Below are 26,966 nucleotides of genomic sequence, written 5' to 3' on the forward strand. Positions count from 1 at the left end.
GCCATTCCTGAAGGAATTATTATTGTCGGGGGCACAGTCAGAAAAGTTCCTATTCACAGTTCAAAACTATTATCTAAGACTTCCAGCCGCCGACTCGTGCTAATTCTCGTTAACTATTGGAGGCGACTCGTTATGCAGAGGGGAAGCCCTCGGGGGTTTATTAGTTATTGTGTCTCGTCTCATGATAACTGTCACATTTCGAGGGTATTTCGTGTTACTCACTTTCTCCCCGACGTTTTCTTCGACTCTTCTTATCGGGCCTTTGCGGTTGTTCACGCGCACGTCTCAGGTGGTGGTTGGGGGGTTTTAATGCTGGACTGGCAAATGCCCATTGCAGTCCGTTAAGCAATCTGAGGCCGGTATTCGTCAGGGAGGGTTTCAGGCCAGCAGGCGTTACTAACGGTCGTAGGCTGCTCCGTGCTCTTATTTACTTATACCCCCGGCTCTAGATTCGCCACTCACGGCGCCCGTGGGTCAGGATGATGAGTCATCCCAGGCTGGTCTCTGTTCCCGGCCTTGCTCGGGTTCGGGAGCCGGGGCGTCTGCCACAGGGCACCCCACTCGGCCCCAGCTTGGTCATGCTCCACCATCCCTACCTCTCAGCCGCTCACTGTGAGCATCATCCTGCCAGGGTGCTGAGAACTACTGAACCTGCCGACGATGGAAGCCACTTGGGGCCCAGGGGGCGGCTGCGCCCGGCGCCCCTTGTTCCGGCAGCACCGCCTCTCTTCCCGCTTCACTGCGCCCCCGAAAGTCTCGGCACAGACCCCGTCCCGCATGCGCCCCACAGCAGCCAGCACCGTCCCCCCGGAGCGCCGGCCCTGAAGCGCGTAGCCCTCGGATCACCCCGGTGCGTTTGCTTTCAATGAGATCCTGGGCTTACGAGACCCTCTCCCTCTCTCCCTCCCCAGCCTCTTTGCCAAGTTTACAAGCCCCGGGGTCCCGGCCTCCACGCGAGCCAACGGCCCTGCTGAAATCAGAGTTTTATTACCTCCGCGCGGCTCCGATTTGTTCAACCCTCCGACGGGAGCAGGGGAAGTGGCCAGGCGCGCTGTGAAATTGGCTGCTGTTTTCTGAAGAGTCCTGGCTCCGAGGCCCACCCCACCCCCTCCGCTCTAACCATTAGACCCCACCCACGAATCCTGGCTCCCTCCCCCCCCCCACTCTAATCACTACACTGCACTGCCCTCCAAGAGCTGGGGAAAGAACTCAGGAGTCCTGGCATCCAGCCTCCCCTTGCTCTAACCACTAGACACCACTCTCGTCCCAGAGATGGAGAGAGCCCAGGAGTCCTGACTCCCAGCCCCCCTGCTTTAACCACTAGACCGCACTGCCCTTCAAGAGCTGGAGAAAGTCATGGCTCCCAGCCACCCTGTTCTAATGAACACAGAGGGGCTCTGAGCCGGCTAGAACAACTGCCCCCGTATTGGTGCTACCACCCGGAGCCCGCTGACACCCCGGCCCCAGGACCGATGACCACTGGTGCCATCATCCTGAGCCTGAGCCAGTGAATCCCAAAGTCCTGAGACACCCCAGGCCCCGGGCACAGGAAGGAAAATGGGGGACCCTTGAGTGAAGGGTCATGGCAGAGAGCCCCTGGCAGGGGAGAGATGGGGGGGCACAGAGGCCCTGGCAGGGGAGGGGTGGGGGAGCACAGAGGCCCTGGCAGGGGAGGGGTGGGGGGACACAGAAGCCCTGGCAGGAGAGGGGTGGGGGGACACAGAGGCCCTGGCAGGAGAGGGGTGGGGGAGCACAGAGGCCCTGGCAGGGGAGGGGTGGGGGGACACAGAGGCCCTGGCAGGGGAGGGGTGGGGGGGCACAGAGGCCTTGGCAGGGGAGGGGTGGGGGGGCACAGAGGCCCTGGCAGGGGAGGGATGGGGGCGCACAGAGGCCCTGGCAGGGGAGGGGTGGGGGGGCACAGAGGCCCTGGCAGGGGAGGGATGGGGGCGCACAGAGGCCCTGGCAGGGGAGGGGTGGGGGGGCACAGAGGCCCTGGCAGGGGAGGGATGGGGGCGCACAGAGGCCCTGGCAGGGGAGGGGTGGGGGGGGCACAGAGGCCCTGGCAGGGGAGGGATGGGGGCACAGGGGGCAGGCAAGGAATACAGAAATGTCCTTCACAGGCCGGAGGTGTTCCTGAGAGGATCTTTCTCATGTGAGATTTTCTAGTTCCTGCTTTTCCTAGGTTGCCCCCTTCCCTCCCCTTCACCCCCGTCCCCCTCGCCTCTTGCTCCCACTTCCCTGGCTCCTTCCTGCTGGGCTCCTCCTGCCTCGCTCCCCCTTCCTGGGCTCCCTTCTGCCTTCTCTGCTCTCCTCCTCTGCGCCGCACTTGCGGTCTGCTCTGGGGGGTTCCCCTGTCCCTGTGTCATTCCCTCCTCCCGTGTGTCTACTCCCGTCCGCGTCATTCGTCCCGTTGCTCTCCCCATTCCTCCCTTTGCTCTTCCCCAGTCGTCCCTTTGCTCTCCCCCTTCATCCCTCCCTCCCTCACTCTTCTTCTTGCCTATTTTCCTGGCTGTTTTCAACTGGCTTTCTTTTCCCCTTCCTGCATTCTTCGTTCATTCTTTTCTTTTCCATTCCTTTCCTACTCTAGGCACTTCCTTCATTTTTCTTTTTTCATTCTACATTTCTTTTCACATCTCTATTCATTCTCTTTTTCATTCATTCTTTCTTTCCTGTTTTTCATTCTTTTTCACTCTCTAGTTGTCTTTTCCATTCTTTAGCTTTCTATTTTTCATTACTTTTTCTTTCATCCATTAACTTGTTCAATACCCTCTGTTTTCAGTTCTTTTTCATTCATTCATTTTCTTTTTCATTCTTTCCTTTTCATGCATTCTCTATTGCCTAGTTAATTTTCTAATTTTTCTTCATCATTCATTTTCAGTTTTCCATTAATTCTTTTTCTTGCATTCATTCACTCTTTTATTCTTTCTTTTCTATTTTCATTTCTTTCTCTTTTTCATTCTTTTTTTTCATTCAGTGTTTTCTATTTTCATTTTTCTCTTTCATTCATTTGCTATTGTCTAGTTAATTTCCTCATTTTTCTTTTTCATTCATGTCTTTCTACATCCCTTTTACATTTTTCTTTCTTTCTTTCTTTGCTAATCTAATAAAATATTTTTCTTCATCCATTCTCCAGTTAATCTTTTCATTTGCCTTTTTCCTTCTGTACAATTTTTTGGGGATCCTTCTCACTTTTCATCCCATTTTTCAATCATGCATTCTTAGCTATTTCTCACTTCAATCTCTCTCAATCTTTCTTTTCTATTTTAATACTCGTTTAACTGGCTCATTCTTCAGTCACTTTTCTCTATTTCATTTCTTCATTTCCTTTCCTGTTTTTCATTTTTTCTTTTTCTCTTTTTACTGTCCTGCTTTCTTTTCCTGTCTTTGGGTACGTCTACATGGCAGCCCTATATCAGAATCACGGACGTGATTTCAAAATAACAAAACTCATGTCTACCAGGGCCAGCCCAAGCCCTTTTGGCACCCCGGAACCGGGCGCATGGCACCGCCCCTGGGCACATGTGTGGGCCCATCCCCCCAGGGGGTGCGGATCCACCCCTGGGGCGCATGGCCGCTGGCGCGCGCCCAAGGCCCATCCCTCAGGGCGCACAGTGTATGCGCTGCCCAGCCTGGCCTGGCCAGCACTGCTGGCGCACAGGCCGGTCCGTGCAGGGCCCCGCGGCCGTGGGGGGAAGGGCGCTGCTGGCCAGTGCTACGGTTACGGCACTGCGGGAGCCGGGTGCGTTGCGCCTGATGGCAGCTCTAAGGGACGCCGCACGCCCCTTACAGCTGCCATCAGGCACCCCCCCATCAGCTGGTGCTCAGGGCAGCTGCCCAGCTCGCCCACCCCTCAGTCCGGCCCTGGGTATTTCGAAATAATGGCGAGCTGGAGGATTTCTTACTCTGACTCCGGAAACCCTCATTTCCCGAGGAGGAAGGGAAGGGGAGGGAAGAGCGTTCTCCCTTCGACGTCCTGCTGTGTAGACCATGCCCAAAGCCAAGTTCAGCTCTTTTGAATGACGCGACGCGATTTACGAAGCTGACGTTGCCTCGCTTAATTCGGCTTTAGCCCTGCCGTGTAGACAGGCCCTTTGTGACTTCCACGTCTCTCCTCATCGCCTCATTCATTCTCTTGCTCACACTGCACATTTTCCAAGCAAACCCGCCTCCCATTTCTCCTTCACGCTCCCCCTCCCATCCCCCGGGCCCATTCCCAGCTACCCCCAGGCAGCCAGCCCTGAATCACATGTTGCACTCTGAACACTGCAACTCAAGGACGGGATCCCGGAGTCCTGGCTGTGGGAGGAGAGCGGTGTCTAGTGGTTAGAGCTCCGGGGACTGGGAGCCAGGACTCTTGGGTTTGTTCCTTGGGAAGGGATGTGCCCTCTGCCCGCCAGTCAGGGATTCAGACTCACACACGTCCAGGGGTGAAAAGAACTTAAAATGTCTTACAGGGACAGCTCTTGCTGGAGCTGCCCTTCCCCCACCTCCTTTCACCTCTGTGCACATCTCACTATGAAGAGAGATTAAAAAGACTTGGACTTTTCAGCTTAGAAAAGAGGAGACTCGGCGGGGATAGGATAGAGGTCTATCAAATCATGACAGGTGTGGAAAAAGTGAACAAGGAAAAGTTATGTACTTGTTCCCACAATATAAGAACTAGGGGTCACCAAATGAAATGAATAGGCAACAGGTTTAAAACAAACAAAAGGAAGTTTTTCTTCACTCAGCGCGCAGTCAACCTGTGGAACTCCTTGCCAGAGGATGTGGTGAAGACCAGGACTTGAACAGGGTTCAAAAAAAGGCTAGATGGATTCCTGGAGGTTAGGTCCACCAATGGCTCTTAGCCAGGGTGGGTAGGAATGGTGTCCGAGCCTCTGTTTCTCTGGAAATGGGTGACGGGAGGGATCACATGAGGACTCCCTGTTGTGTTCCCTCCCTCTGGGGCATCTGGTATCGGCCACTATCGGCAGACAAGATACTGGGCTAGGTGGACCATTGGTTTGACCCGGTATGGCTGATCTTATGTTCTTATGCACTGAGATCACCCTCCGATTTAGGGCATGGGGGGCCTCGAGAGCCCAATAGAGCTGGGAGACCCTGTGGGGCGCTCGGATTCACAATGCCACATGGGAGAACGTCACCCCTGAAAGAAGAGCCAGACACCCCTGGATTCTCCGAGCAGGGGAGCAGAACCCTAAGCCAGGGGCTGTTCTCCCAAGGCCCTACAGCCCCCCCTTAAATGGGACAGGGTCTGGGGTCTTCTGATTGCCCCCCGATCCTTCCCAGCTGCCAAGGGCATGAGTTCCAGAGGGCCCGCTGTGGGGAGGCACGTGGGGCTGGAAAAAGGAGAGGCAGGGGGGACGGGAGAAAGAGCAAAGGAAGGAATTGGCAGAGGATGGAGAGGACTCTTAGCCCATCCAGGGACAGGTGGACCCCACCAGGAACCGCTGGGTGGGTGGGGGGCTCCAGCCAACATGTGGGTCATGGCTGGAGTCCAACCTGCCCCTCCAGGAGGTGCCGGTTCCCACCTGTCCCAGGGAAGGATTGGCTGGCTTAGGGGCAAGCAATGGGGCCTGAGGCCTCTTCCCTCTAGGGCAGGCCAGTCTGGCCCCAGGGAGGAGACAATAGAGCAGGACGGAGGGATCTGGTTTTAGGCTCAGCTGCCCCACAGCTGTAAAGGGGGGGGGGGTTCTCCTGGGCTCTAAAGTGGGAGATCTATGGGGCAAGGGCTATCTCTCTGTGGGTCTGTGCAGCACCCAGCACAATGGGGCCCCCAGCCTCTTGGCCAACCCTGCCGGTGCCCCTCACTCCCGTTCTGCAGCGTCTGCCAGCCCAGCTCTCTGCCCCCCCAGCCGGTGCCCCTCCCCTGACCCGCAGCCCCCACCACCCCAGCCCTGGGCCCCCACCTCAGCCCAGCCGGTGCCCCTCACTCCCAACCCGCAGCCCCCACCAGCCCAGCCCTGCCCCCCCGCCCAGCCCTGCCGGTGCCCCTCACTCCCACCCCACAGCCCCTGCCAGCCCAGCCCTGGGCTCCCCCAGCCCTGCCGGTGCCCCCCACTCCCAACCCCAGACCCCACCTCCCATTCCCAGCTGGCCGGCTCCGTCCCTCACTTGACGAAAGCAGCCATCAATCTCCTTGCTGGTTTTATGACCCCCCGCCACCCCCGCCCCGGGTTGCCCGTGAGGATCAAAGGTTAATTAATACGAAGCAGACCGTGTCTGGAGTTATTGTGACCCCGCCCAGGCAGGTGGTCCCGGCCCTGATACACAAGCCGCTATGAAAGGCCGCCTGGGCCCCGGCGCTGCCAAGGGGCTGGGGATCAGACGGGCGGGGGGCTGTGGGGGCACAGCTTGGGGGGGCAGGGAAAGGCAGGTGCGATTAACCCCGAACCAGAGATGCCTGACGCCCCAACGGAGCTCTAGTTTCACACCGCTGACACTGGGATGCGGCGCCTCTGGGGTGAAGCACGTCGACTGCTGACACGTGGGCCCCTAGCCCAGGCCAGGATGGGAGGGGCCTCGAGAGGTCATCAAGTCCCGCCTCCTGCCCCCGGCATGTGATTGGCCAGGCCATTGTGATCTGGCGCGTGGGCGCCAAAGGCGATTGGCTGGGAGGGAGGGAGGGAGGGGGAGGAAGGGCGGAGCTGCGCAAGGTCGCCCCCCGGTGGCAGAACATGCCCTGGGTGGTGTGGCTGGCGCTGTGGGCACTGGGGATACCGGGGGACCGGGGCTGCCTGCAATGCGACCCCGGGTCCATGCGGCTGCTGCGGGAGCTGACGGGGACCTACCTGAAGCAGCAGCTGCGGGGGGACCCGGAGCTGCGGGAGCGGCTGGAGGCCCTGCTGCAGCGCAGCCTCAAGGGGCTGGCGGAGCTGCCCATTGGGACCCACACTTTCATGGGGGTCATCGGTGCGCAGGGGCCCCTCCCTGCCCCATCCTCTGCCCCCCAGTGCAGCCCTGACCCAGGGAGGGGGACAGGTGGGGAGGAAGGGGGCACTGTGCAGGACTAGTGGTAAGGGGGGCACAGGGTGGGGGTGCAGGGGTCGGGGAGCCCAGGGGTGCCAGGGCACATGGAGGGTGCTCTGCCCGCAGGGATCAGGGGCACCAGAAAGCAAGTTTGCCCAGGGAGCCATTTTCCCCAAGGCCGGCCCTGGACAGGCATGTTGGGGGTCTAGATGGGGAGGGGGTGTCTGGGGAGGGAGGAGGGGTCCCCTCCCCCCCGCCCCTGCCGACTCACACGGTACCCCCACCCCTCAGACGAGAAGACGATGGGAGAAGTCGCAGCCCATTTCAGACGGGCCGTGACCCGAATCATGGAGAACGACTTCAAAGGTACCAGCCCCGGGGTGCCCCTCACGCCCGACCCACAGCCCCAGTCCCCCCGGACCTGCTGGTACCCCTCACCCCTGACACACAGCCCCTGCCCCTCAGCCCTGCTGGTGCCCCTCATCCCTGACCCACAGCCCCTGCCCCTCAGCCCTGCTGGTACCCCTCACCCCTGACCCACAGCCCCTGCCCCTCAGCCCTGCTGGTGCCCCTCACCCCTGACCCACAGCCCCTGCCCCTCAGCCCTGCTGGTACCCCTCACCCCTGACCCACAGCCCCTGCCCCTCAGCCCTGCCGGTACCCCTCACCCCTGACCCACAGCCCCTGCCCCTCAGCCCTGCTGGTACCCCTCACCCCTGACCCACAGCCCCTGCCCCTCAGCCCTGCTGGTACCCCTCACCCCTGACCCACAGCCCCTGCCCCTCAGCCCTGCCGGTACCCCTCACCCCTGACCCACAGCCCCTGCCCCTCAGCCCTGCTGGTGCCCCTCATCCCTGACCCACCGCCCCTGCCCCCCCAGCCCTGCCGGTACCCCTCACCCCTGACCCACAGCCCCTGCCCCTCAGCCCTGCCGGTACCCCTCACCCCTGACCCACAGCCCCTGCCCCTCAGCCCTGCTGGTGCCCCTCATCCCTGACCCACCGCCCCTGCCCCCCCAGCCCTGCCGGTACCCCTCACCCCTGACACACAGCCCCTGCCCCTCAGCCCTGCCGGTACCCCTCACCCCTGACCCACAGCCCCTGCCCCTCAGCCCTGCTGGTGCCCCTCATCCCTGACCCACCGCCCCTGCCCCCCCAGCCCTGCCGGTACCCCTCATCCCTGACCCACCGCCCCTGCCCCTCAGCCCTGCCGGTACCCCTCACCCCTGACCCACAGCCCCTGCCCCTCAGCCCTGCTGGTACCCCTCACCCCTGACCCACAGCCCCTGCCCCTCAGCCCTGCTGGTACCCCTCACGCCCGACCCACAGCCCCTGCCCCTCAGCCCTGCTGGTACCCCTCATCCCTGACCCACAGCCCCTGCCCCCCAACCCTGCCAGTACCCCTCATCCCTGACCCACCGCCCCTGCCCCCCCAGCCCTGCCGGTGCCCCTCACGCCCGACCCACAGCCCCTGCCCCCCCAGCCCTGCCGGTGCCCCTCCCCGCTGACACACAGCCCCTGCCCCCCAGGCCTGCCCCCCTCACCCCAATCTGCAGCCCCTGCCCCCCAGCACTTCCCCCCTTCCCATTGCCAATGCTGCGGCGCCCTCTGCTGGTGGTGTTGCGGTTTCGCAGCCCCTTGGCCAGTGTGAGCGGACTCAGAGGGTCTTTCGAGAGCGGGGGGGGGGGGGGGGGAAGGGGAGGGGCGCCTTGGTGGGGGGAGGGGCGCCACGTTTGGCATTTACCCCTGGAGCCTAATGACGGCCTGGGGGAGTCACACGGTGCCACCTGATGGTTGGGGCTGGGGCGGCTGAGGCTTGTGGGCGGGGCCAAAGGAGCGATGGCACTGTCCTGGGTGGTGTTCACAGCGCCCTGGTTGCTCTGCAGATGGGCAGCTCTTCAACGAGGTGATGTGGAGTCTGCAGGCGCTGAAAGAGGCCTTCACAAACCTCATGGCCCAGTTCCAGAGAGAGGGTGAGGGGAGGTACCGCTTGTGCCCACCGCGCACCCCTGCCAGCCTGGCCCTGCCCCCCCACTGGTGCCCTCACTCCCCACCCACAGCCCCTGCCAGCCTGGCCCTGCCCTCCCCAGCCCTGCTGGTGCCCCTCACTCATGACCCACAGCCCCTGCCAGCCCGGCTCTCCCACTGGTGCCCTCACGACCCACCCACAGCCCCTGCCAGCCTGGCCCTGCCCCACAAGCCCTGCCGGTGCCCCTCACCCCCAACCCTCAGCCCCTGACAGCCCAGCCCTGCCGGTGCCCCTCACTCCCGACCCACAGTCCTGTTCCCCAGAGGTCCCCATTTCTCACCCTTCTTCCCTCTTGTTTTGCAGTTTTTTGCCCGAATAAATGTGGTGAGTGGGCGCCAGGATGGGGGAAAGGGGCAGATCCTGTGGGGTGGTTCCAGGGACTCATCTCTTTTCCCAAGGGTGGGGGCGGGGGGTCTGATCACACCAGGGCAGGGTGCCCCCAGCTGATGCCAAACTCCCAGCTGGTCAGGACCTGTCCCCATCAGCCCCCAGGTGATCCTGCCGGCCCCCTCTCCCTGAATGTCTGGATCTCCCCCAAACTCCACTGTTGGGGCCCTGCCCCCGCCCAGCTGTGACCCCTGCCTCTCCCACAGGGCGCATGGTTCACCAGTTCATCGACTGTTGGGCGTGCAAAACCGAGCTCTTCTCCTGCAACCGGAACCTGTCCTGCGGGAGTGAGCGAGGCGGGGGATGGGGAAGGATGGAGGGAGGGATTACACAAAGAGGGGGGGGGGGCAGTGTGGCAGGAGTGGGGCTCTAGAGGCCTCTAACCTGTGTTGGATCCTCACTCCCAGGCTCCAGGCCCCGGCTGCTCCGACAGGGTCAGGAAGGAAAATCCCATGTCCCCCAACCTCCCCTCCGCAGCCCACCGTGGCCAGGTGCATCGTGGGTAACGAGGGGCTTTGTGGCTAACTTTGGCCACTGTCGCAAGTTGGGGCCTGTTGCTGCGGTTCCGTCCAAGGCAGATGGGGAAGAGCTTCCGCAGGATCTCTCAGAACTGGCGGAATTGACGTTCAACGCTGAGCCATGCAAAGGGATGTCCGCGGGGGAAAAATAATTCCCACCTACAGGCTGTCCTCGCGACAAGTCCAAGATCCATTGCAAAACACTTGGACTTGCAGCGAAGCAACTTCAAGCGGGGAATTCTCTCTCTCCCCGCGACTGACTTCCATTTGTGCAAATTCGATGGGATTTTTTTTTTTTTTTTTTGCTCAATTTAAGAGCTGGGAATGGCAGGACTTATCACGCATCAGTCCCTACAAGCATCAACGATTTTAGTGCGGAATGGACGTATATCAGGCAACGTATGGCAGGGAAGCCTGCTATAAAAAAAAAGCAAACTGTTAGGAATCATTAAAAAAGGGATAGAGAATAAGACAGAGAACATCTTATGGCCCCTCTGTAAATCCATGATACGCCCATATTTTGAATACTGCGTACAGATGTGGACGCCTCATCTCAAAAAAAGTACCTTGGCGTTGAAAAAGGTTCAGAAAAGGGGAACAAAACTGATGAGGGGTTCGGAACGGGTCCCATATTAGGCAAGATTAATACGACTGGAATTTTTCAGCTTGGAAAAGTGATGTCTTAGGGAGGGATATGAGCCAGGTCTATAAATCCATTACTGGTGAGTAGAGTAGGTAGCTAAGGAAGTGCTATTTACTTGTTCCCATAACCCAAGAACTAGGGGTCGCCCAATGAAATTAATAGTCAGCAGGTTTAAAACAAACCAAAGGAAGTTTTTCTTCACCCAGTGCACAGTCGACCTGTGGAACTCCTCGCCAGAGGATGTTGTGAAGGCCAGGACTTGAACAGGGTTAAAAAAATGTTAGATACATCCATGCAGGTTAGGTCCATCAATGGCTGTTAGCCAGGATGGGCAGGGATGGTGTCCCTGACCTCTGTTTGCCAGAAGCTGGGAATGGGCGACGGGGGAGGGATCACGTGAGGATTCCCTGTTCTCGTCATTCCCTGTGGGGCACCTGGCGTTGGCCACTGTGGGCAGACAGGACACTGGCCTGGATGGACCTTTGGTGGCCGCTCTTATGACCCAGAAGAGGGATACTAGGGTGGTTGGGCCCATTGCTCTTACTCAGGGGGCGGGGAAGTGGGGTGGTTGGGCCCATTGCTCTGGCACGGTGGGGGGGGGCAGAACTGGGTGGATGGACCCATTGCTGTGACCGGGGGGGGGGGCTGGGTGGAAGGGTCTATTGCTCTGAGTCAGGGGGCAGGGAAGTAGGGTGGTTGGGCCCATTGCTCTGACCTGGGGAAGGGGAACTTGGGTGGAAGGGCCCATTGCTCTCACTCAGGGGGGGAGGGGACCTGCGTGGGAGAGCCCATTGCTCTCACTTGGGGGTGGAGAGGGAGACCTGGGTGGAAGGGCCCATTGCTCTGACCTGGGGAAGGGGAACTTGGGTGGAAGGGCCCATTGCTCTGACTCGGGGGGGGGGGGGACCTGGATGGAAGGGCCCATTGCTCTGACCTGGGGGGAGACCTGGGTGGAAGGGCCCATTGCTCTGACTCAGGGGGGGGACCTGGGTGGAAGGGCCCATTGCTCTGACTCGGGGGGGGGGGGACCTGGGTAGAAGGGCCCATTGTTCTGACCTGGGGGGAGACCTGGGTGGAAGGGCCCATTGCTCTGACTTGGGGAGGGACCTGGGTGGAAGGGCCCATTGCTCTGACCCGAGGAGGGGGGATCAGGGTGGATGGACCAGGAGCGTGGGAGTGATGGGCTCTGATCCCTGGGTCTCTGGCAGAGCGGACGCTGCAGGTCCACCAGGATGACGACCTGATCCTGGACTGTGCTTTGACCTGGCACCGTGCCAGCTATGGCGCCAAGAGCTACCGCTTCTATCGGGTACGGCAGCCCCTGCCAGCCCAGCCCTGACCTGCTGGTGCCCCTCACTCCCGGCCTGCCGCCTCCCAGATCCCTGTGTTTCTCCCACAGGAGGTGGGCGGCTCGGAGCAGGTCATGGTCACGGGCCCCGAGGCCTTCCTCATAAAGAAGGAGGCGAGAGCGAACGACTCGGGGCGCTATCGCTGCGAGATGCTGAACGCCAAGGGCTGGGTCTGCTCCGAGCTGCACTTCCAGGTGACAGGTGCGGTGACGAGAGCCCCTCCCCCCCGGCTCTGACCACTAGCCCTCACTCCCTGCAGAGCCAGGGAGAGAGTCCAGCCCTGCCCTTCCTAACCCCGGTCCCCTCCTTGCAGTGACCCCCCTGCCGGGGAACAGCACCCGCCCGCCTGCGCCACTCCTGCTGGGGCCCCTGACGCTGCCCCCCCCGCTGAGCAGCCCCAGCCCCCCGGGGGGGCCCGGCGACTGGACCGTCTGGGTCATCATCGGCAGCAGCGCCGGGCTGGTCCTGCTGCTCGTCGCGGGCTGGTGAGTTCGCATGCCGGGGTCCCCCTGCGCCTGGCACTGCACGTCTGAGGCAGACTCAGGGGGCGAGGCCCAGGCTGGAGTGGGGGGCTGGGTCTGGGTCCCTCCCCCCTCTGCTGCCTCCCTCTACAGCTCCCCTCCCTCACCCCAACCCTCCTTCCTCCCGGCCCCTGACCCTCCCCCACAACCTCAGCCTCCTCCCCCCTCCCTTGCAGCGCCTGGGTCTATCGCCGCCAGCAGCGGATGCCAGAGGAGGACAGCGACAGCCCGGGGGGGCAGGTGAAGACGTGACCGCCCCCCCAGCCCAACGCTCATTCCTCTCGCCTCCGAGACAATGGGAGCAGCTGCCCCTTCCTGCTACTTTTAAATGAATAGGATTTTATTGTCAGTGCACAGGCCTCCTGGACTCATGGCTTCGGGCCTCACCTCTGGGAGGGGAGCAGGGGCTAGTGGTTAGAGCTGAAAGGGGAGGGTGGGAGCCAGGACTACCGGCTTCTCTCCCGACTTGGGGAAGGGAGTAGGGTCTAGTGGTTAGAGCTGGGGAGGACTGAAGGCCAGGATTCCTGGGTTCTGTTCCTCACCATGCCTCAGTTTCCCTCCCTGTGACCCTCCCCCCCACACCTGACCCTTCTCCCTTCCACAAGAGTTAAAAACCACAGAGGCAGCTGGTGCAATGGGAAGGGGCTTTATTGTGTGGGGGGCAGCTTGGCTCCCAGGGGTCCTCCCCCTCTCCAGCCCTTGGGGGTGGATCCACACAAGCAGGGGAGGGAGGGGTGAGCTTTGGAACTAAGCTAGACCATTCCCAAAGAATGAGGGGGGGCATAAGTAGGGTTTCTACTCCCCCCCCCCGCTGCCCAGGGCTCATGGGCTTCAAGGGGAAAGTGCCTCAAGCCAGGCTCCCCCCCCCCCAGGGAGCCCTGCAGTGTGGGGGCAGAGCCGTAGCTGGGGGAGCTCTCCTGGGGAGCAGGCAGGAGTCCAGTTGCCCTGCTGTGAGCTTCCCCACAGCAGTGCCCTACTTCTTTTTGATGAGCCTTTGTCCGTCCAAATTTCTCAGCAGCCTTTGGCCACTGTGAGCCCCCCACCCCCACGGCCTGACAGGACCCCTCATTAGCTCAGCCCCCTTAGGGAGCCGTCCCCTCACCAGCGGTCAGAGATCCTCCCCCCTTGTCTATCAGTGGCCAGCAGGTGGGGGGGGCCTGGGTGTAAGGAGGGGGGTGAAGGGCTGTGGGAGGAGGAGCAGACCCAGTCCCAGTGGGAGGAGTGAAAAGGGCCAGTGGGGCAAAATCCTGATCCATGCGTGGGGTGAGGGCTTCTCAGGCTGTGGGGCAGGTTGGGGTGCAGGTGGGGGGGGGTGGAAACTGGGGGGGGGTCCCCTCCCTTTCCCTTGCTCCAGAACATAATGGAGGGAGGATAAGGGGCTGAAAGGGTTAACGGCGGGGCAGAGGGAGTGAGGCAGCCCCCATAAAACACTAGCCTCAGAGATGGTACAATCCAACCAAAGTGGCATTTGCAGCCCCTTTTCGCCACCCGTCCGCCCGTAAAACGTTCATTTTAAACATTGTTCAAAAATGGTACGAGCTGCCCAAGATGGCGGCTAGAGTTGGCCTCTCCACTACCAACCCAGCTAGGTCCAAAGATGGTACAGTCCAACTCAGATGGCTTCCATGGCCTTCTCTCTGGTCAATCAGACACTGGAGGCAAAGGTAGCATCAAACAGGTGGCGTTGCCTTGCCTTGCCTTGCCATCCACTCAGATCCAATGAAATGGTACGACCCACATAAAAAGGGCATTTAGACGCGGCGTCACCCCCAGCACCAATGACTGGACCCACCCAAGATGGCGCCTCGAGGTGACGTCACTCAAATGTCAGTGCGCCCACCCATGGGAGAGGGTGGTAGAAGCTGGCCTCACCCCCGCCCGCTGGCCTAACCCATTCAAGACGACGGCTGGCGTTCACGGGAGCCTGAACACGTACGGTGTAACATAGAAGATGGCAGGTGCCCACCGTGGCGTTCTTAACATCAACAGCGTGATCCCTCCACGATGCCCCTTGAGACTGACAACCAAAATAGCAAAGGTTTAGCCTGTCCAAGATGGAATCCAGAGTTGACATCAGCCAGTAAAATGGTTTCGCCCATTCAAGATGGTGCCCAGAGTTGACATCACCCTTGGCAATGGTTCCAAACATCCAAGATGGGCACTTGGAGTTGATGTCACCCATCCAAGATGGGCACTTGGAGTTGATGTCACCCATCCAAGATGGCACCAGGAGTTCATTGTCAGCCTGAACAATGGTTCTACCCGTTCAAGATGTTGCCCAATGTTGGCATCACTCCAAACTGTGGTGCCACCCATCCAAGATGGCGGGTTCTACCCATCCTAGAGGGCACCTGCAGTTGATGTCCCCCATCCAAGATGTTGCCCAGACTTGAGGTCGCCCCAAACAATGGTTCCACCTATCCAAGCAGGCGCCCGGCAGGAAGTCACTCCGAACAGTGGTTCAATCCAGATGGCGCCTGGAGTTGACGTCACCCATCCAAGATGGCGCTTGCATTGGCGAGATGGGTTGGCATCCCTGGGGTGGTGCTGGGGGGGCTCGCTATGCCTGGGCGGGGCCAAAGCGGCCCGCACCCCCTACCACTGCTCCACCATCAGGTCAATCATGTGGTTGACGCTTAGGTCAGGCGAGTCAAAGAAGTCAGTGGAGAAGATGCTACTGCTGCCATGAGCCCCAGGCCCCAGCCCCGAGGCCGGGCCAGCCGTCAGGGCCTCCAGCCAATCGACGGGGTCGAAGGCAGGCCGGGGGCCGGGCGAGGGGGGCCCCTCCGGTGGCTCCGGGGAGAAGACCCCGCGCAGGGAGTCCGAGGGGGAGGAGGAGGAGGACGAGGGAGGGGTGAGGAAGTCGTAGTGACCGGGGAAATCCAAGATGGCGGCTGCCGGCGGGGCCGCCTGGCTGCTGTGACGGGGCTTTTTGTGGGGTGCTCCCTGCTGGTCAAGGGGGGAGAGGGGCTGGTGTGGTTCCGTGGGGGACAGCAAGGGGGTGTCCACAGGAAGCAGATCACCTGGAGGGAGGGTGGGGGGAGTTAGAGAGACCTGAGATGCTGAATGGCCCCCTGCCCTCTCCCAGAACCCCAGCCCCCCCTGCTAGGAACTGGCCCCGCTTCCTGCAGCCCCGGCTGGACCCCCACCCTGCTCCCTGCTGCCCCCCCATCCCTGCAGCCCAGCTCCTCCTGCTTGGCCCCCACCCTGCTCCCTGTAGCCCAGCGCCCCCTGCTGGACCCTCACCCTGTTCCCTGCAGCTGAGCGCCCCCTGCTGGGCCCTGGCCCCACTCCCTGCAGCCCCAGCTGGACCCCCACCCTGCTCACTGCAGTCCAGCGCCCCCTTCTGGGCCCTCACCCTGTTCCCTGCAGCTGAGCGCCCCCTGCTGGCCCTGGCCCCACTCCCTGCAGCCCCAGCAGGACCCTCACCCTGCTCACTGCAGTCCAGCGCCCCCTGTTGGGCCCTTGCCCCATGATGTCCCCTACGGGCTCTGGGGGCAGTGACAGAAGCAAGGGGGGAGGATCCCAGTGAGGGTCTCCGAGTCTCACCTGGACACACCAGCGGCTCCTCCAGGATGTCCTGGATCGACTGACTTGGGACCAGCTGCAGAGGGGGAGGGAGAAAAGGGGTGAAGGGCAGAGTTGGGACCCCTTACCCAGCGCTGGGACACAGCCAATGTGAAGAGGTGTGGGGGCAGGGCACATAGGGACCCCTCGCCTGGTGCTGAGATGCGCCTGCTTCTGGGGTGGGGCGCAAGGGGGCTGGTTCTACCAGGACACCCCCCCACACATGTACCTGGGCTTTCTGGATGGCCTCCTGCAGTTCCTCCTCCAGGGAGCGGGGGGCTGGGGCGGGGCTGGCCGTGATCTGCAGGGGCAGTTCTAGGTCCTCTCCAATGGGCTCACAGGAGGGAGGACAGAAAACCTGAGGGGGGGGAGGGGGATAAATTTAAGGTTCTCCCCCCGCTCCCCACATTGCCCTATGGCTCCCCCCACTCCTGGGCATGGCTCCGCCTCCCTCCAAATGCCCCTCCCCGACACGTTATGCCCCTCCTCGACACCTCCTCCCCATTTGCCTCAGATACCCCTCCTCTCGGCTCCGCCCACTTCTATTATGACACGCCCATGCCCACTGATGCACCCCTCCTATTGGACACCTCCCCTCCCCCCCACATCGTGCCCCGCCCCCAACTCACATGCCCCGCCCCCAACTCACATGCCCCGCCCCTAGCTCTCACCAGGAAACCCTCTCTCCTGGGCGCTGTGCCCTCGGGTGTCTCGCCGGCGGAGGGCGATGGGGGGGGCGGCTCCGCCTCGGGGGCCCCCCGCCGGCGTTTGTGCAGCTGCAGCTCCTCCCGCAGCCCGTCGGCCTCCTGCTGCTCCCGGTGCAGCTCCCAAGTCAGGCTGTCAATGAGCCGCTGCTTGTCCCGCAGCGCCTGCTCGGCGGGGGGCAGGGCTGGGGGGGGCGGCCCCGGGGCCCCCCGCACCTGGAAGGGCTTCAGCCGCTCCAGCAGGGCCGGCTTGGTGCCCGACACCGGCAGGCCGCGCTGGCGCAGCTGTTGGCGCAGCTCCGACACCTGGGGACGAGGGGGGACGAGTGGCAGGGACTGGGGCCTTGGTCCTTCCTACCCCCAACCTCCTACCCCACCCCACAGCGCCTCCCCCACCCTCCCGGTCCCCAGCCGGGCGCCCCAGGAGGGAGGGGTAAGCGGAAAAGGGAACAGAGTCTCTCCCCCCCACCCCGATTTCCCACCTCCCCCCACTCACTGTCAGATCGTCCAGGTTGGCAGGCAGCAGCTCTGGCTTGGGGGGCGCAGGTGGGGTGGGGGGCGTGGGAGGGGCTGCCAGCGTGATTGGGGGGGCGGCGAAGCTGATCACCGGATCCGGGGAAATACTGCGGGGGACAGAGAATAAGCGGGAGTCAGAGGGGGGAAGATTCAGCAATGGGGGCATGGAGGGGATTCAAAGGGGGATCAGGGGGTACCTGGCACTCAGGGGGTGCAGAGCCGGCACACACAGCGCTGGGGGGTACCTGGCACTCGGGGGGTGCAGGGCCGGCACACACAGCACTGGGGGGTACCTGGCACTCAGGGGGTGCAGGGCTGGGGGGTACCTGGCACTCAGGGGGTGCAGGGTTGGGGGGTACCTGGCGCTCACGGGGTGCAGGGCCGGCACACACAGCGCTTGGGGGTACCTGGCACTCAGGGGGTGCAGGGCTGGGGGGTACCTGGCGCTCAGGGGGTGCAGGGCTGGGGGGTACCTGGCACTCAGGTGGCGCAGGGCTGGGGGGTACCTGGCACTCAGGGGGTGCAGGACTGGGGGGTACCTGGCGCTCAGGGGGCGCAGGGCTGGGGGGTACCTGGCACTCGGGGGGTGCAGGGCTGGGGGGTACCTGGCGCTCAGGGGGTGCAGGGCTGGGGGATACCTGGTGCTCAGGGGGCGCAGGGCCGGCACACACAGCGCTGGGGGGTACCTGGCACTCAGGGGGTGCAGGGCCGGCACACACAGCGCTGGGGGGTACCTGGCGCTCAGGGGGTGCAGGGCCGGCACACACAGCGCTGGGGGGTACCTGGCGCTCAGGGGGTGCAGGGCCGGCACACACAGCGCTGGGGGGTACCTGGCGCTCAGGGGGTGCAGGGCTGGGGGGTACCTGGCGCTCAGGGGGCGCAGGGCTGGGGGGTACCTGGCACTCGGGGGGTGCAGGGCTGGGGGGTACCTGGCGCTCAGGGGGTGCAGGGCTGGGGGATACCTGGTGCTCAGCGGGCGCAGGGCCGGCACACACAGCGCTGGGGGGTACCTGGCACTCAGGGGGTGCAGGGCCGGCACACACAGCGCTGGGGGGTACCTGGCGCTCAGGGGGTGCAGGGCCGGCACACACAGCGCTGGGGGGTACCTGGCGCTCAGGGGGTGCAGGGCCGGCACACACAGCGCTGGGGGGTACCTGGCGCTCAGGGGGTGCAGGGCTGGCACACACAGCGCTGGGGGGTACCTGGCGCTCAGGGGGCGCAGGGCCGGCACACACAGCGCTGGGGGGTACCTGGCGCTCAGGGGGTGCAGGGCCGGCACACACAGCGCTGGGGGGTACCTGGCGCTCAGGGGGTGCAGGGCTGGGGGGTACCTGGCGCTCAGGGGGCGCAGGGCTGGGGGGGTACCTGGCGCTCAGGGGGTGCAGGGCTGGGGGGTACCTGGCACTCAGGGGGCGCAGGGCCGGCACACACAGCGCTGGGGGGTACCTGGCGCTCAGGGGGCGCAGGGCCGGCACACACAGCGCTGGGGGGTACCTGGCGCTCAGGGGGCGCAGGGCCGGCACACACAGCGCTGGGGGGTACCTGGCGCTCAGGGGGTGCAGGGCTGGGGGGTACCTGGCACTCAGGGGGTGCAGGGCCGGCACACACAGCGCTGGGGGGTACCTGGCGCTCAGGGGGTGCAGGGCTGGGGGGTACCTGGCACTCAGGGGGTGCAGGGCCGGCACACACAGCGCTGGGGATGGTCCCGGAGGGGCCGGCGGCTGCTGCTGCTGCAGGATCTGGAGCTGCAGGAAGAGCTGCTGCTGCTGGAGCAGCCGGGCGTAGGCGGCGTCCAGGGGGGCTGGGGCCCGGGGGGGCCGAGCCGCGGGGGGCACGTACTGATGGTATTTCAGCTTCCTCACCTTGGGCTTGGGGTCCTTTGTCTTCTTGGGTCGCGGGGAGGCCTGGGGGAAGGGGAGAACCTGGCTGGGACCCCCCCATATAGGGACCCTGTCCCCCACCGCCCTACGGGTACCCCCCAATTCTGGCCGCCCTCCAACTGCGACACCCCAATCCTGGCTCCCCAACTGCTTGGCTGAGGCATCTCAACACTGGTCCCCCTCCCCCGCTGCCTCCTGCCCCCAGAACCCTCCCCCCCTGGGGTGTGGCTGGGCCCCCCCAAATCCATCCCCCCAACTCCCCTGTGCTTGGATCCCAGTTCGCCAAGGCCCATGGGAACCTCCCATACCTAGTCCCCCCCCCACCGATCCCCATCCCATGGCACAGCCCAGGCCCACACTTACCTTGGGCAGCAAAGTCTGGGCCTTCGCTGGGGGGCCGCCTCCGGGACGCTGGGAATCGGGGTCCGAGGCTGGCGCCAAGGGGGGCTGGGACTCCAGGGTCAACTGCAGCTCCGGCTGCCGGGAGAGGGGCCCAGAAACACCGAGGGGTCACAGAGCGGGGGAGGACCTAGACGTCCTGGCCCCGGCCCCCCAACCGGGATACAATGGCCCCCCCAGGTCCTGTCCCTGGGAACCGCAAGGTGCCAGCCGTGCTAAAAACCAGCACCAGAGGGCAGCAGAAACGCAGCTCAGCTGTTATATCCGTGCCCCCCAGCCCTGCCGGTGCCCCCCACTCCCACCCCACAGCCCTGCCCCCCAGCCCTGCCGGTGCCCCCCACCCCCACCCCACAGCCCTGCCCCCCAGCCCTGCCGGTGCCCCCCACCCCCACCCCACAGCCCTGCCCCCCAGCCCTGCCGGTGCCCCCCACTCCCACCCCCCAGCCCTGCCCCCCAGCCCTGCCTGTGCCCCCCACTCCCACCCCACAGCCCTGCCCCCCAGCCCTGCCTGTGCCCCCCACTCCCACCCCACAGCCCTGCCCCCCAGCCCAGCCTGTGCCCCCCACTCCCACCCCACAGCCCTGCCCCCCAGCCCTGCCCCCCAGCCCAGCATGTGCCCCTCACTCCCACCCCCCAGCCCTGCCTCCCAGCCCTGCCGGTGCCCCCCACTCCCACCTCACAGCCTCTGCCAGCCCAGCCCTGCCCCCCAGCCCTGTCTGTGCCCCCCACTCCCACCCCACAGCCTCTGCCAGCCCAGCCCTGCCCCCCCCCAGCCCTGCCTGTGCCCCTCACTCCCACCCCACAGCCCCTGCCAGCCCAGCCCCGGGCTCCCCCATGCCCATCTCACCTGGGCAGTGGACCCTGAGGACAAGGAGGGGGATGGGTTGCCGGGCGTGCCCCCCGGGGAGGGGGCAAAACGAGGGGAAGAGGAGGAGGAGGACGATGAAGAGCTGCCGAGATCCTCGTCGAACAGGAAGGTCTCCGGGGCGGCAGGGGCTGGATCAGCTGAGGGAGGGGGGATCAGAGAGAGTCTGAAATTCTTATCTGCCCCTCCCCGCAGCCCCTGGCACTGGCTGGATGGGCGCTGGCGCCCCCAAGAGGGGATGCCCCCCCGCCCCAGTGACAAAGCGGGGATTTCATTCACCTTGTTCTGTCACCTGTGATTTCTGCTGTCCTAGTGTAACCCCATGTGTGTGTGTGCCTCAGTTTCCCTGGGCCCTGCACCAATAGCAAGATGGGGATGGGAAGACGGACAAAGGCCGGAGGAGGAGCCAGAGTGGGGGGCTAGGACAGGCAGCAGGGAATGGGTCTGTCTGGGCTGGCTTGAGGTGCAGGACACGAGCCAGGCCCTGGCTCAGGGCCCCCCCAACCCCCAACTGGATGGTCCTGGTTCCGGGGCTGACATAAACCTTCTGTCCTACCTGCCGCCTGAGAATCCTCTCTGGCCGCGGATGGGGCGCTGGGCCCAAAGACTCCCCCATATCTCATCCCCCGCGAGCCGGCCCCGTAAAATATTCCCAAGTGTCTCCCGCCATCAAGCACTAATTTAGCGTTAGATCTGGGGACAGGACTCGGGAATCCTGGCTCCCAGCTTCCCTCCTCGCCATTCTAACTGCTAGGCCCCACACCCCGGAGAGACCCCAGGGGTACCCTGCGCCTCCCGTACCCTTGGCGGCATCTTTAAGGCTGGCGTCCAGGGAGAGGATGTTTTTCGTCACTAATTCCAGCGGCCCCGGCCGTTGCAGGAGTTTCTCTTTCAGATCCTCGGCCAGACGCGTCTTCTTCTCCTTCCGCTCCGAGGGGTCCCCCCCAGACTCTGCCAGGGGAGGGGCACAGAGTGAGTGAGGGGCACAGGCCAAAGGGGGGGGGTGGAATCCAAGGACTATGTGCCCATCGTGGGACTCGGACACCAGGGGCCCAGGTGGCTGGCTAGTGAGCCAGAGATGGGCTGGGGCAAAGGATTGGGGACCCTAGTGTCCTGGGGGGGTTCCCGATGAGCCGGGGATGGGATGGGGGACCCTGGTGTCCTGGGGAGGTTCCCGATGAGCTGGGGATGGGGTGGGGGACCCTGCTGTCCTGGGGGGGTTCCCGATGAGCCGGGGATGGGATGGGGGACCCTGCTGTCCTGGGGGGGTTCCTGATGAGCCGGGGATGGGATGGGGGACCCTGCTGTCCTGGGGGGGTTCCTGATGAGCCAGGGATGGGATGGGGGACCCTGCTGTCCTGGGGGGGTTCCTGATGAGCTGGGGATGAGATTGGGGTCCCAGGTGTCCAGGTGTCACCTACCTTCTGTGAACTGGCCCTTGGTAGCCCCCACTTTGTGAGTTCTCCTCTGGACCTTCCCCTTCAGGGTCTCGTCGGCCTGTAGGGGATGCGGTGGGGTCATTACAGGCGAGAGCAGCAAGAAGGTGGGTATTGGGGTGCTGGGGGGAGCAAGGCAGGAGCACTGTCTGCCAGTGGAAGTGGAGCCTAGTGGTTAGAGCAGAGGGCTGTGGGTTCTCTCCTATGCACGTCTGCCCCTCTCTGGGACTCGGTTTCTCCCCATGTCCATTGGGCGTTGGACTCCCAACTCTGAATGCCTCTCCAGCGCGCTCTGAGCCCCTCCTGTGGGTGGGGGTGATTTTCATATTCCTTTACCCAGGCTGCTCTGCAGCAGCGACACAGCCGTCCCCTGCCCCGGGGCTGGACCATTTGCTCACCCGGCTCTGTTCTGGGGTCCCGTTCGCCTCCAGATAGGTTGGGGGTGGCTTGGTCAGAGCTGGAGGGAAAGATGGGAAGGTTAGAGCCCCCCGCCCTCTGCCAGAGAGGGGTCCCCAGAAGCCAAGGAGGGCTGGGAGGTGTGAGGTTCAGACCCAGCCGTGCTGTATTGGTTACCCACCGGCTCCCAGCCCACCTAAGGCCCCAGACCCTCCTCTCTCTTGCCCTGCTCAACCCCTCCCCCATAGCAGTCCTCCTTAGCCCCTCCCCCAGGCCCGCCTCTCCCCCCTTGGGCCCACTCACGGGTCAGGAGATGCTGCTCCTGGGTTCTGCGATGCTGCATCCTCAGCTGCAGGACTGTCGGGGGAGGGGAAAGAGTCATCAGTCGCTCCCCCAGGGGATCCCCTCCCCACACGTCCCGGGGCTTCCCCCTCCCCGCCCCAGCTCCCTGTCACCTGGGAGCCCCCCTTCCCTGCCACAGTGTGGTGCTGAGGCAATGGGAGGCCCGGGGGTGGGACATGGGCTCGGGGTGGAGGGAGAGGGCCAGGTGGGGGAGGGGCACTGGAGGGGAGCAGGGAGAGGAGGGGGAGGGGCATGGCTCTCCTTTCTATTCTTGTCCCTCCCCTCCCCAGCAGGTGTCCTGCGGTGGCAGCTGGGGTGAGGGGAGCCAGAGCTATTTTGGGAGCCAGTAACATGAGACCCCCCCCCTCACCGAAGCAGCCCTCCCCCATCCCATATAACCCCCCACTCATGCAGTAGCCCCAGGGACTCTGGAGGGGCTGTGCCGTGGGGTGCTCAGCAGGGGGCGCTGGGCTGCAGGGAGCAGGGTGGGGGTCCAGCAGGGGACGCGGGGTTGCAGGGGACGTGGGGTTGCAGGGAACGAGAGGGGGCAGCAGAAGGCGCTGGGCTGAAGGGAGTGGGGTGGGGGTGCAGCAGGGGGCACGGGGTTGCAGGGAACAAGAGGGGGCAGCAGGAGGCGCTGTGCTGCAGGGAGTGAGGTGGGGGTCCAGCAGCGGGTGCTGGGCTGGAGGAAGTGAGGTGGGGATCCAGCAGGAGGCGCTGGGCTGCAGGAAGTGAGGTGGGGGTCCAGCAGGAGGCGCTGGGCTGCAGGAAGTGAGGTGGGGATCCAGCAGGAGGCGCTGTGCTGCAGGGAGTGAGGTGGGGGTCCAGCAGGGGGCGCTGGGCTGCAGGGAGTGAGGTGGGGGGTCCAGCAGGAGGCGCTGTGCTGCAGGGAGTGGGGTGGGGGTCCAGCAGGGGGTGCTGGGCTGCAGGGAGTGAGGTGGGGGTCCAGCAGGGGGCGCTGGGCTGCAGGGAGTGGGGTGGGGGTCCAGCAGGGGGTGCTGGGCTGCAGGGAGTGAGGTGGGGGTCCAGCAGGGGGCGCTGGGCTGCAGGGAGTGGGGTGGGGGTCCAGCAGGGGGCGCTGGGCTGCAGGGAGTGGGGTGGGGGTCCAGCAGGGGGCGCTGTGCTGCAGGGAGTGGGGTGGGGGTCCAGCAGGGGGCGCTGTGCTGCAGGGAGTGGGGTGGGGGTCCAGCAGGGGGCGCTGTGCTGCAGGGAGCAGGGTGGGGGTCCAGCAGGGGGTTCCTGGCTGCCAAGGACGTGGGGGGCAGTGTGGGCACTGTGCTGCAGGGCCCAGTGGGGAGGCTCACTGGGGGGCAGTGCTGGGGGGAGCCGGGCAGTGTCGGGTGGGGGGATGCTGCGTTGCAGGTTCAAGCTGGGACCCCGAGGCTGCAGCTGGCACTGGGGTGGCTGCCACAGGCTTGGAACAGCCAAGAGGAGATTTAGGACAGGAAGTGAAGCAGCAGCTCATCTGCCGGGGCGGGGGCGGGGTGATCCCAAATCATTAACCCCCGCAGGGCTGGCTTAGAAGGCCTGGCTGCTCAGGGGCTGCCGCACAGAGCGCTAGATCCCAGTGTGTGTGTGGGGGGGGGCAGGTAGGATGGGGGGGCACAGGATCATGCTGCCCTCTTTGCGCCAGTCCCCTGTTTGCCCCCCCCACCCTGGCACTGTGTGGCTGTGTGGGATGGTAGGATTTGCCCCAGCCACGGCTCCTTTGCCGCCTCCCGCCCCCAGGGAATCGCTTCAGTTCTGGGACCCAGCCGTCCTGGCACAGGCAGGAGCTCAGGATAGGCCAGAATGAGGCCTGGGGGACCCAGGACAGGGGATCTGCTGTCTCAGGCACCTGGGTCCCGGCCCCCCCTGCTCACACCACTAAGCAGCACTCCCCTCTGGGAGCTGAGAAGAGAACCCAGGAGTCCTGGCTTCCAGCATCCCCCCCCACTGACACCACTAGGCCGCACTCCCCTCCAGGAGCTTAGGAGAGAACCCAGGAGTCCTGGCTTCCAGCACCCCCCCTGCTGACACCACTAGGCCGCACTCCCCTCCGGGAATTGAGGAGAGAACCCAGGAATCCTGGCTTCCAGCACCCCCCCTGCTGACACCACTAGGCCACACTCCCCTCCGGGAGCTTAGGAGAGAACCCAGGAATCCTGGCTTCCAGCACCCCCCCCTGCTGACACCACTAGGCCACACTCCCCTCCGGGAATTGAGGAGAGAACCCAGGAATCCTGGCTTCCAGCACCCCCCCCGCTGACACCACTAAGCCGTACTCCCCTCCGGGAGCTTAGGAGAGAACCCAGGAATCCTGGCTTCCAGCACCCCCCCTGCTGACACCACTAGGCCACACTCCCCTCCGGGAATTGAGGAGAGAACCCAGGAATCCTGGCTTCCAGCATCCCCCCTGCTGACACCACTAGGCCGCACTCCCCTCCGGGAATTGAGGAGAGAACCCAGGAATCCTGGCTTCCAGCATCCCCCCCGCTGACACCACTAGGCCGCACTCCCCTCCGGGAGCTGAGAAGAGAACCCAGGAGTCTTGGGTCCCAGCTCCCTGATTTACAGTCTGACCCTGAAGCCCTGGCGCCAGGGTCCCGTTTCCCAGCCCCACTCACCAGATCGGAACTTGCTGCGGATGAGCATGGAGCGCTCGGAGGCCAACAGGGTCATTGTCGGGACTGGGGGTGTCGAGTACGAATGGGGGGGCACTTGGCCGCCCTGGGCTGGGGGTGACCCCAAGACAAGCCAGCAGGTAGGAGAGAGAGAAGGAGAATGTAGGGGTCACAGAGGGAGCCTGGGAATGAGCAACCCTGCCCTGAAGGAGGAACCCCGAAACTCAAAGGGGGTCCCGGGGCGAGTCTGGGGGACAGGAGCTCTTAGAAACTCCCAATCGGTGGAGAAAACCCAGGAGTCCTGGCTCCCAGTCCTCCTCCCCGCTCTAACCACTAGCCCCCACATCCCTCCCAGAGCCAGGGATAGAGAACCCAGGAGTCCTGGCTCCCAGCCCTCCCCCCATCCTCCAGTTCTAATCCTGTTGGGACAGAGATTGTCAATCCCCCTCCCCCCCCAACCCACCCATCCTGCTCCTTATCTGGGGGGGGGGGGGCAGAGGTGGGGAGGAGGGCAGGTGAAGGGCAGGTCTAAGGGGATCTGGGGGCTGATTTAGGCGCCGTGGGGGCAGCATGGGACAGTTCAGAGGGAGGCATAGCTGGGGGCCAGATTTAGGGGGAGAGGCAGGTGTCAGAGAGCAGGGTGTGGGGAGACCTAGTGGGGCACATGAGGCTCTAGAGTGCAGATTTCAGGGGTGCCCCAGTGGAACAGATTTGGGGGTCCAGACATCCAGGGGAAGGGGGATCTGGAGCATGCCTGAGGGCAGGGATGTCGTGGGGGGCATATTGGGGCAGGTTTGAGGGGCAGTGATGGGGGAAGGGGGAATTGACTGGGGGGTCACTATGGTGGGGGGGAGGAGCCAGCTGGGGGGATCTACAGGAAGGATTGGGGAGCAGGGGCATCTAGGGGCTTATTTGGAGGGACCTGGGGGTCGATTGTCAAGATTGGGGGGTCTAGGTGTTGGGCGGGGGTCTCTGAGGGCAGGTTGGGGGCGTCAGGGGGAATTGGGGAGCCCGGGGGCAGGTTGGCAGTTTCAGGGGCGAGGTTGGGGGACTGGGGGGTAGGTTGTAGGGGGCTGGGGGATCAGGGAGGCCTCAGGGGAGAGGTTGGGGTCCCTGGGTGGGTTGGGGCACACGGGGGTTGGTTGGGGGCGGGGGAGGTGGGGGACATCGGGGGAGCCAGGGGGCAGGTTGGGGGGACCTGGGGGCACGGAGAGAAGGTTGGGGGGTCCGAGGGGTGCGAGTGGGAGGATCGGGGGCGGGATCGGGGCCCCACCCACCAGCGCGCGGTGACTGTCCCGGTCGCTGTCCGGCCCGTCCCAGGCTGGCTCGCTCGGTCTCTCCCCGCGGGTCCCGGCCCGGCTGCAGGGGGGAGGGACGGAGAGAGGCGGGCGGGCTCGGCGGGCGGGGGGCGGCTCGGGCCGGTGATGTCACAGCTGCCCCGAGAAAGGGGGCGGCAGCTGCCACCGCCCCCCCACGTGTGAAAAGCCCCCACCTGCTGGTCACCCGACACCGCCACCCGCGGGCAGGAACGCGCTGCTGGCTCAGCAGGGTCCCGCCCCTGCGCTGCCCCCGCCCCCCAGCCGGGGGAACCCAGGAGTCCTGACCCCCCCCCCCAGCACTAGTGCCCACCCCCCTCCTGGAGCCAGGGAAAACCCAGGAATCCTGACCCCCCCCCCCAGCACTAGTGCCCACCCCCCTCCTGGAGCCAGGGAAAACCCAGGAATCCTGACCCCCCCCCCCCAGCACTAGTGCCCACCCCCCTCCTGGAGCCAGGGAAAACCCAGGAATCCTGCCCCCCCCAGCACTAGTGCCCACCCCCCTCCTGGAGCCAGGGAAAACCCAG

General features: G+C 64.2%; 3 protein-coding genes across 7 annotated transcripts in view; 1 reads left to right on the forward strand and 2 right to left on the reverse strand.

Moving 5' to 3' along the window:
- NTN5 (netrin 5) overlaps nt 1-1,148 on the reverse strand; it is a 29,377-nt gene extending 28,229 nt beyond the window's left edge. The window contains exon 1 of one of the 2 annotated variants that reach the window (XM_075915412.1): nt 992-1,148. The gene's annotated coding sequence lies outside the window, so the exon portion shown is untranslated. Of the gene's footprint in view, nt 1-222; nt 937-991 lie in introns of those variants that run through there. The other variant, XM_075915413.1, reaches the window with a different exon arrangement.
- A 5,500-nt stretch (nt 1,149-6,648) lies between these two features.
- Nucleotides 6,649-12,767, forward strand: LOC112543922 (izumo sperm-egg fusion protein 1). 4 transcript variants are annotated; one of them, XM_075915125.1, is made up of 9 exons: nt 6,649-6,912; nt 7,261-7,335; nt 8,855-8,941; nt 9,301-9,321; nt 9,591-9,671; nt 11,754-11,854; nt 11,945-12,095; nt 12,208-12,379; nt 12,592-12,767. In XM_075915125.1, exons 1-9 carry the CDS (start codon nt 6,678-6,680, stop codon nt 12,665-12,667), a joined length of 999 nt encoding a protein of 332 aa, XP_075771240.1. In that variant the 5' UTR covers nt 6,649-6,677; the 3' UTR covers nt 12,668-12,767. The 4 variants fall into 4 exon arrangements, with proteins under 4 accessions (XP_075771240.1, XP_075771242.1, XP_075771241.1 ...); XM_075915127.1 differs by lacking the exon at nt 11,754-11,854; XM_075915126.1 differs by lacking the exon at nt 9,301-9,321.
- Nucleotides 12,768-13,861: 1,094 nt separating this feature from the next.
- On the reverse strand, nt 13,862-26,559 carry LOC102450135 (myocardin-like). The gene is made up of 14 exons (XM_075915124.1): nt 26,401-26,559; nt 25,127-25,234; nt 22,482-22,535; nt 22,181-22,239; nt 21,768-21,843; nt 21,148-21,297; nt 20,329-20,486; nt 19,446-19,559; nt 18,859-19,106; nt 17,183-17,309; nt 16,654-16,992; nt 16,212-16,340; nt 15,965-16,019; nt 13,862-15,438 (listed from the first exon to the last, which is right to left on the reverse strand). The coding sequence occupies exons 2-14, from the start codon at nt 25,179-25,181 to the stop codon at nt 15,011-15,013; spliced, it is 1,992 nt and encodes a 663-aa protein (XP_075771239.1). The 5' UTR covers nt 25,182-25,234; nt 26,401-26,559; the 3' UTR covers nt 13,862-15,010.
- Nucleotides 26,560-26,966: the final 407 nt, after the last annotated feature.

This window comes from Pelodiscus sinensis, unplaced genomic scaffold (assembly GCF_049634645.1).
Source record: "Pelodiscus sinensis isolate JC-2024 unplaced genomic scaffold, ASM4963464v1 ctg34, whole genome shotgun sequence".
Taxonomy (NCBI): Eukaryota; Metazoa; Chordata; order Testudines; family Trionychidae; genus Pelodiscus; species Pelodiscus sinensis.

What these genes read in the sequence shown, in the direction of transcription:
- LOC112543922 (XM_075915125.1), top strand. Translation starts at nt 6,678, where the DNA reads ATGCCCTGGGTGGTGTGGCTGGCGCTGTGGGCACTGGGGATACCGGGG. An exon ending in TTTTTGCCCGAATAAATGTG is followed by an intron (nt 9,322 to 9,590) that starts GTGAGTGGGCGC and finishes CCTCTCCCACAG; the next exon opens with GGCGCATGGTTCACCAGTTC. An exon ending in CTGCTGCTCGTCGCGGGCTG is followed by an intron (nt 12,380 to 12,591) that starts GTGAGTTCGCAT and finishes CCTCCCTTGCAG; the next exon opens with CGCCTGGGTCTATCGCCGCC.
- LOC102450135 (XM_075915124.1), bottom strand. Translation starts at nt 25,181, where the DNA reads ATGACCCTGTTGGCCTCCGAGCGCTCCATGCTCATCCGCAGCAAGTTC. An exon ending in GGACCCCAGAACAGAGCCGG is followed by an intron (nt 21,844 to 22,180) that starts GTGAGCAAATGG and finishes CATCCCCTACAG; the next exon opens with GCCGACGAGACCCTGAAGGG. An exon ending in CCAACCTGGACGATCTGACA is followed by an intron (nt 16,993 to 17,182) that starts GTGAGTGGGGGG and finishes CCTCGTCCCCAG; the next exon opens with GTGTCGGAGCTGCGCCAACA.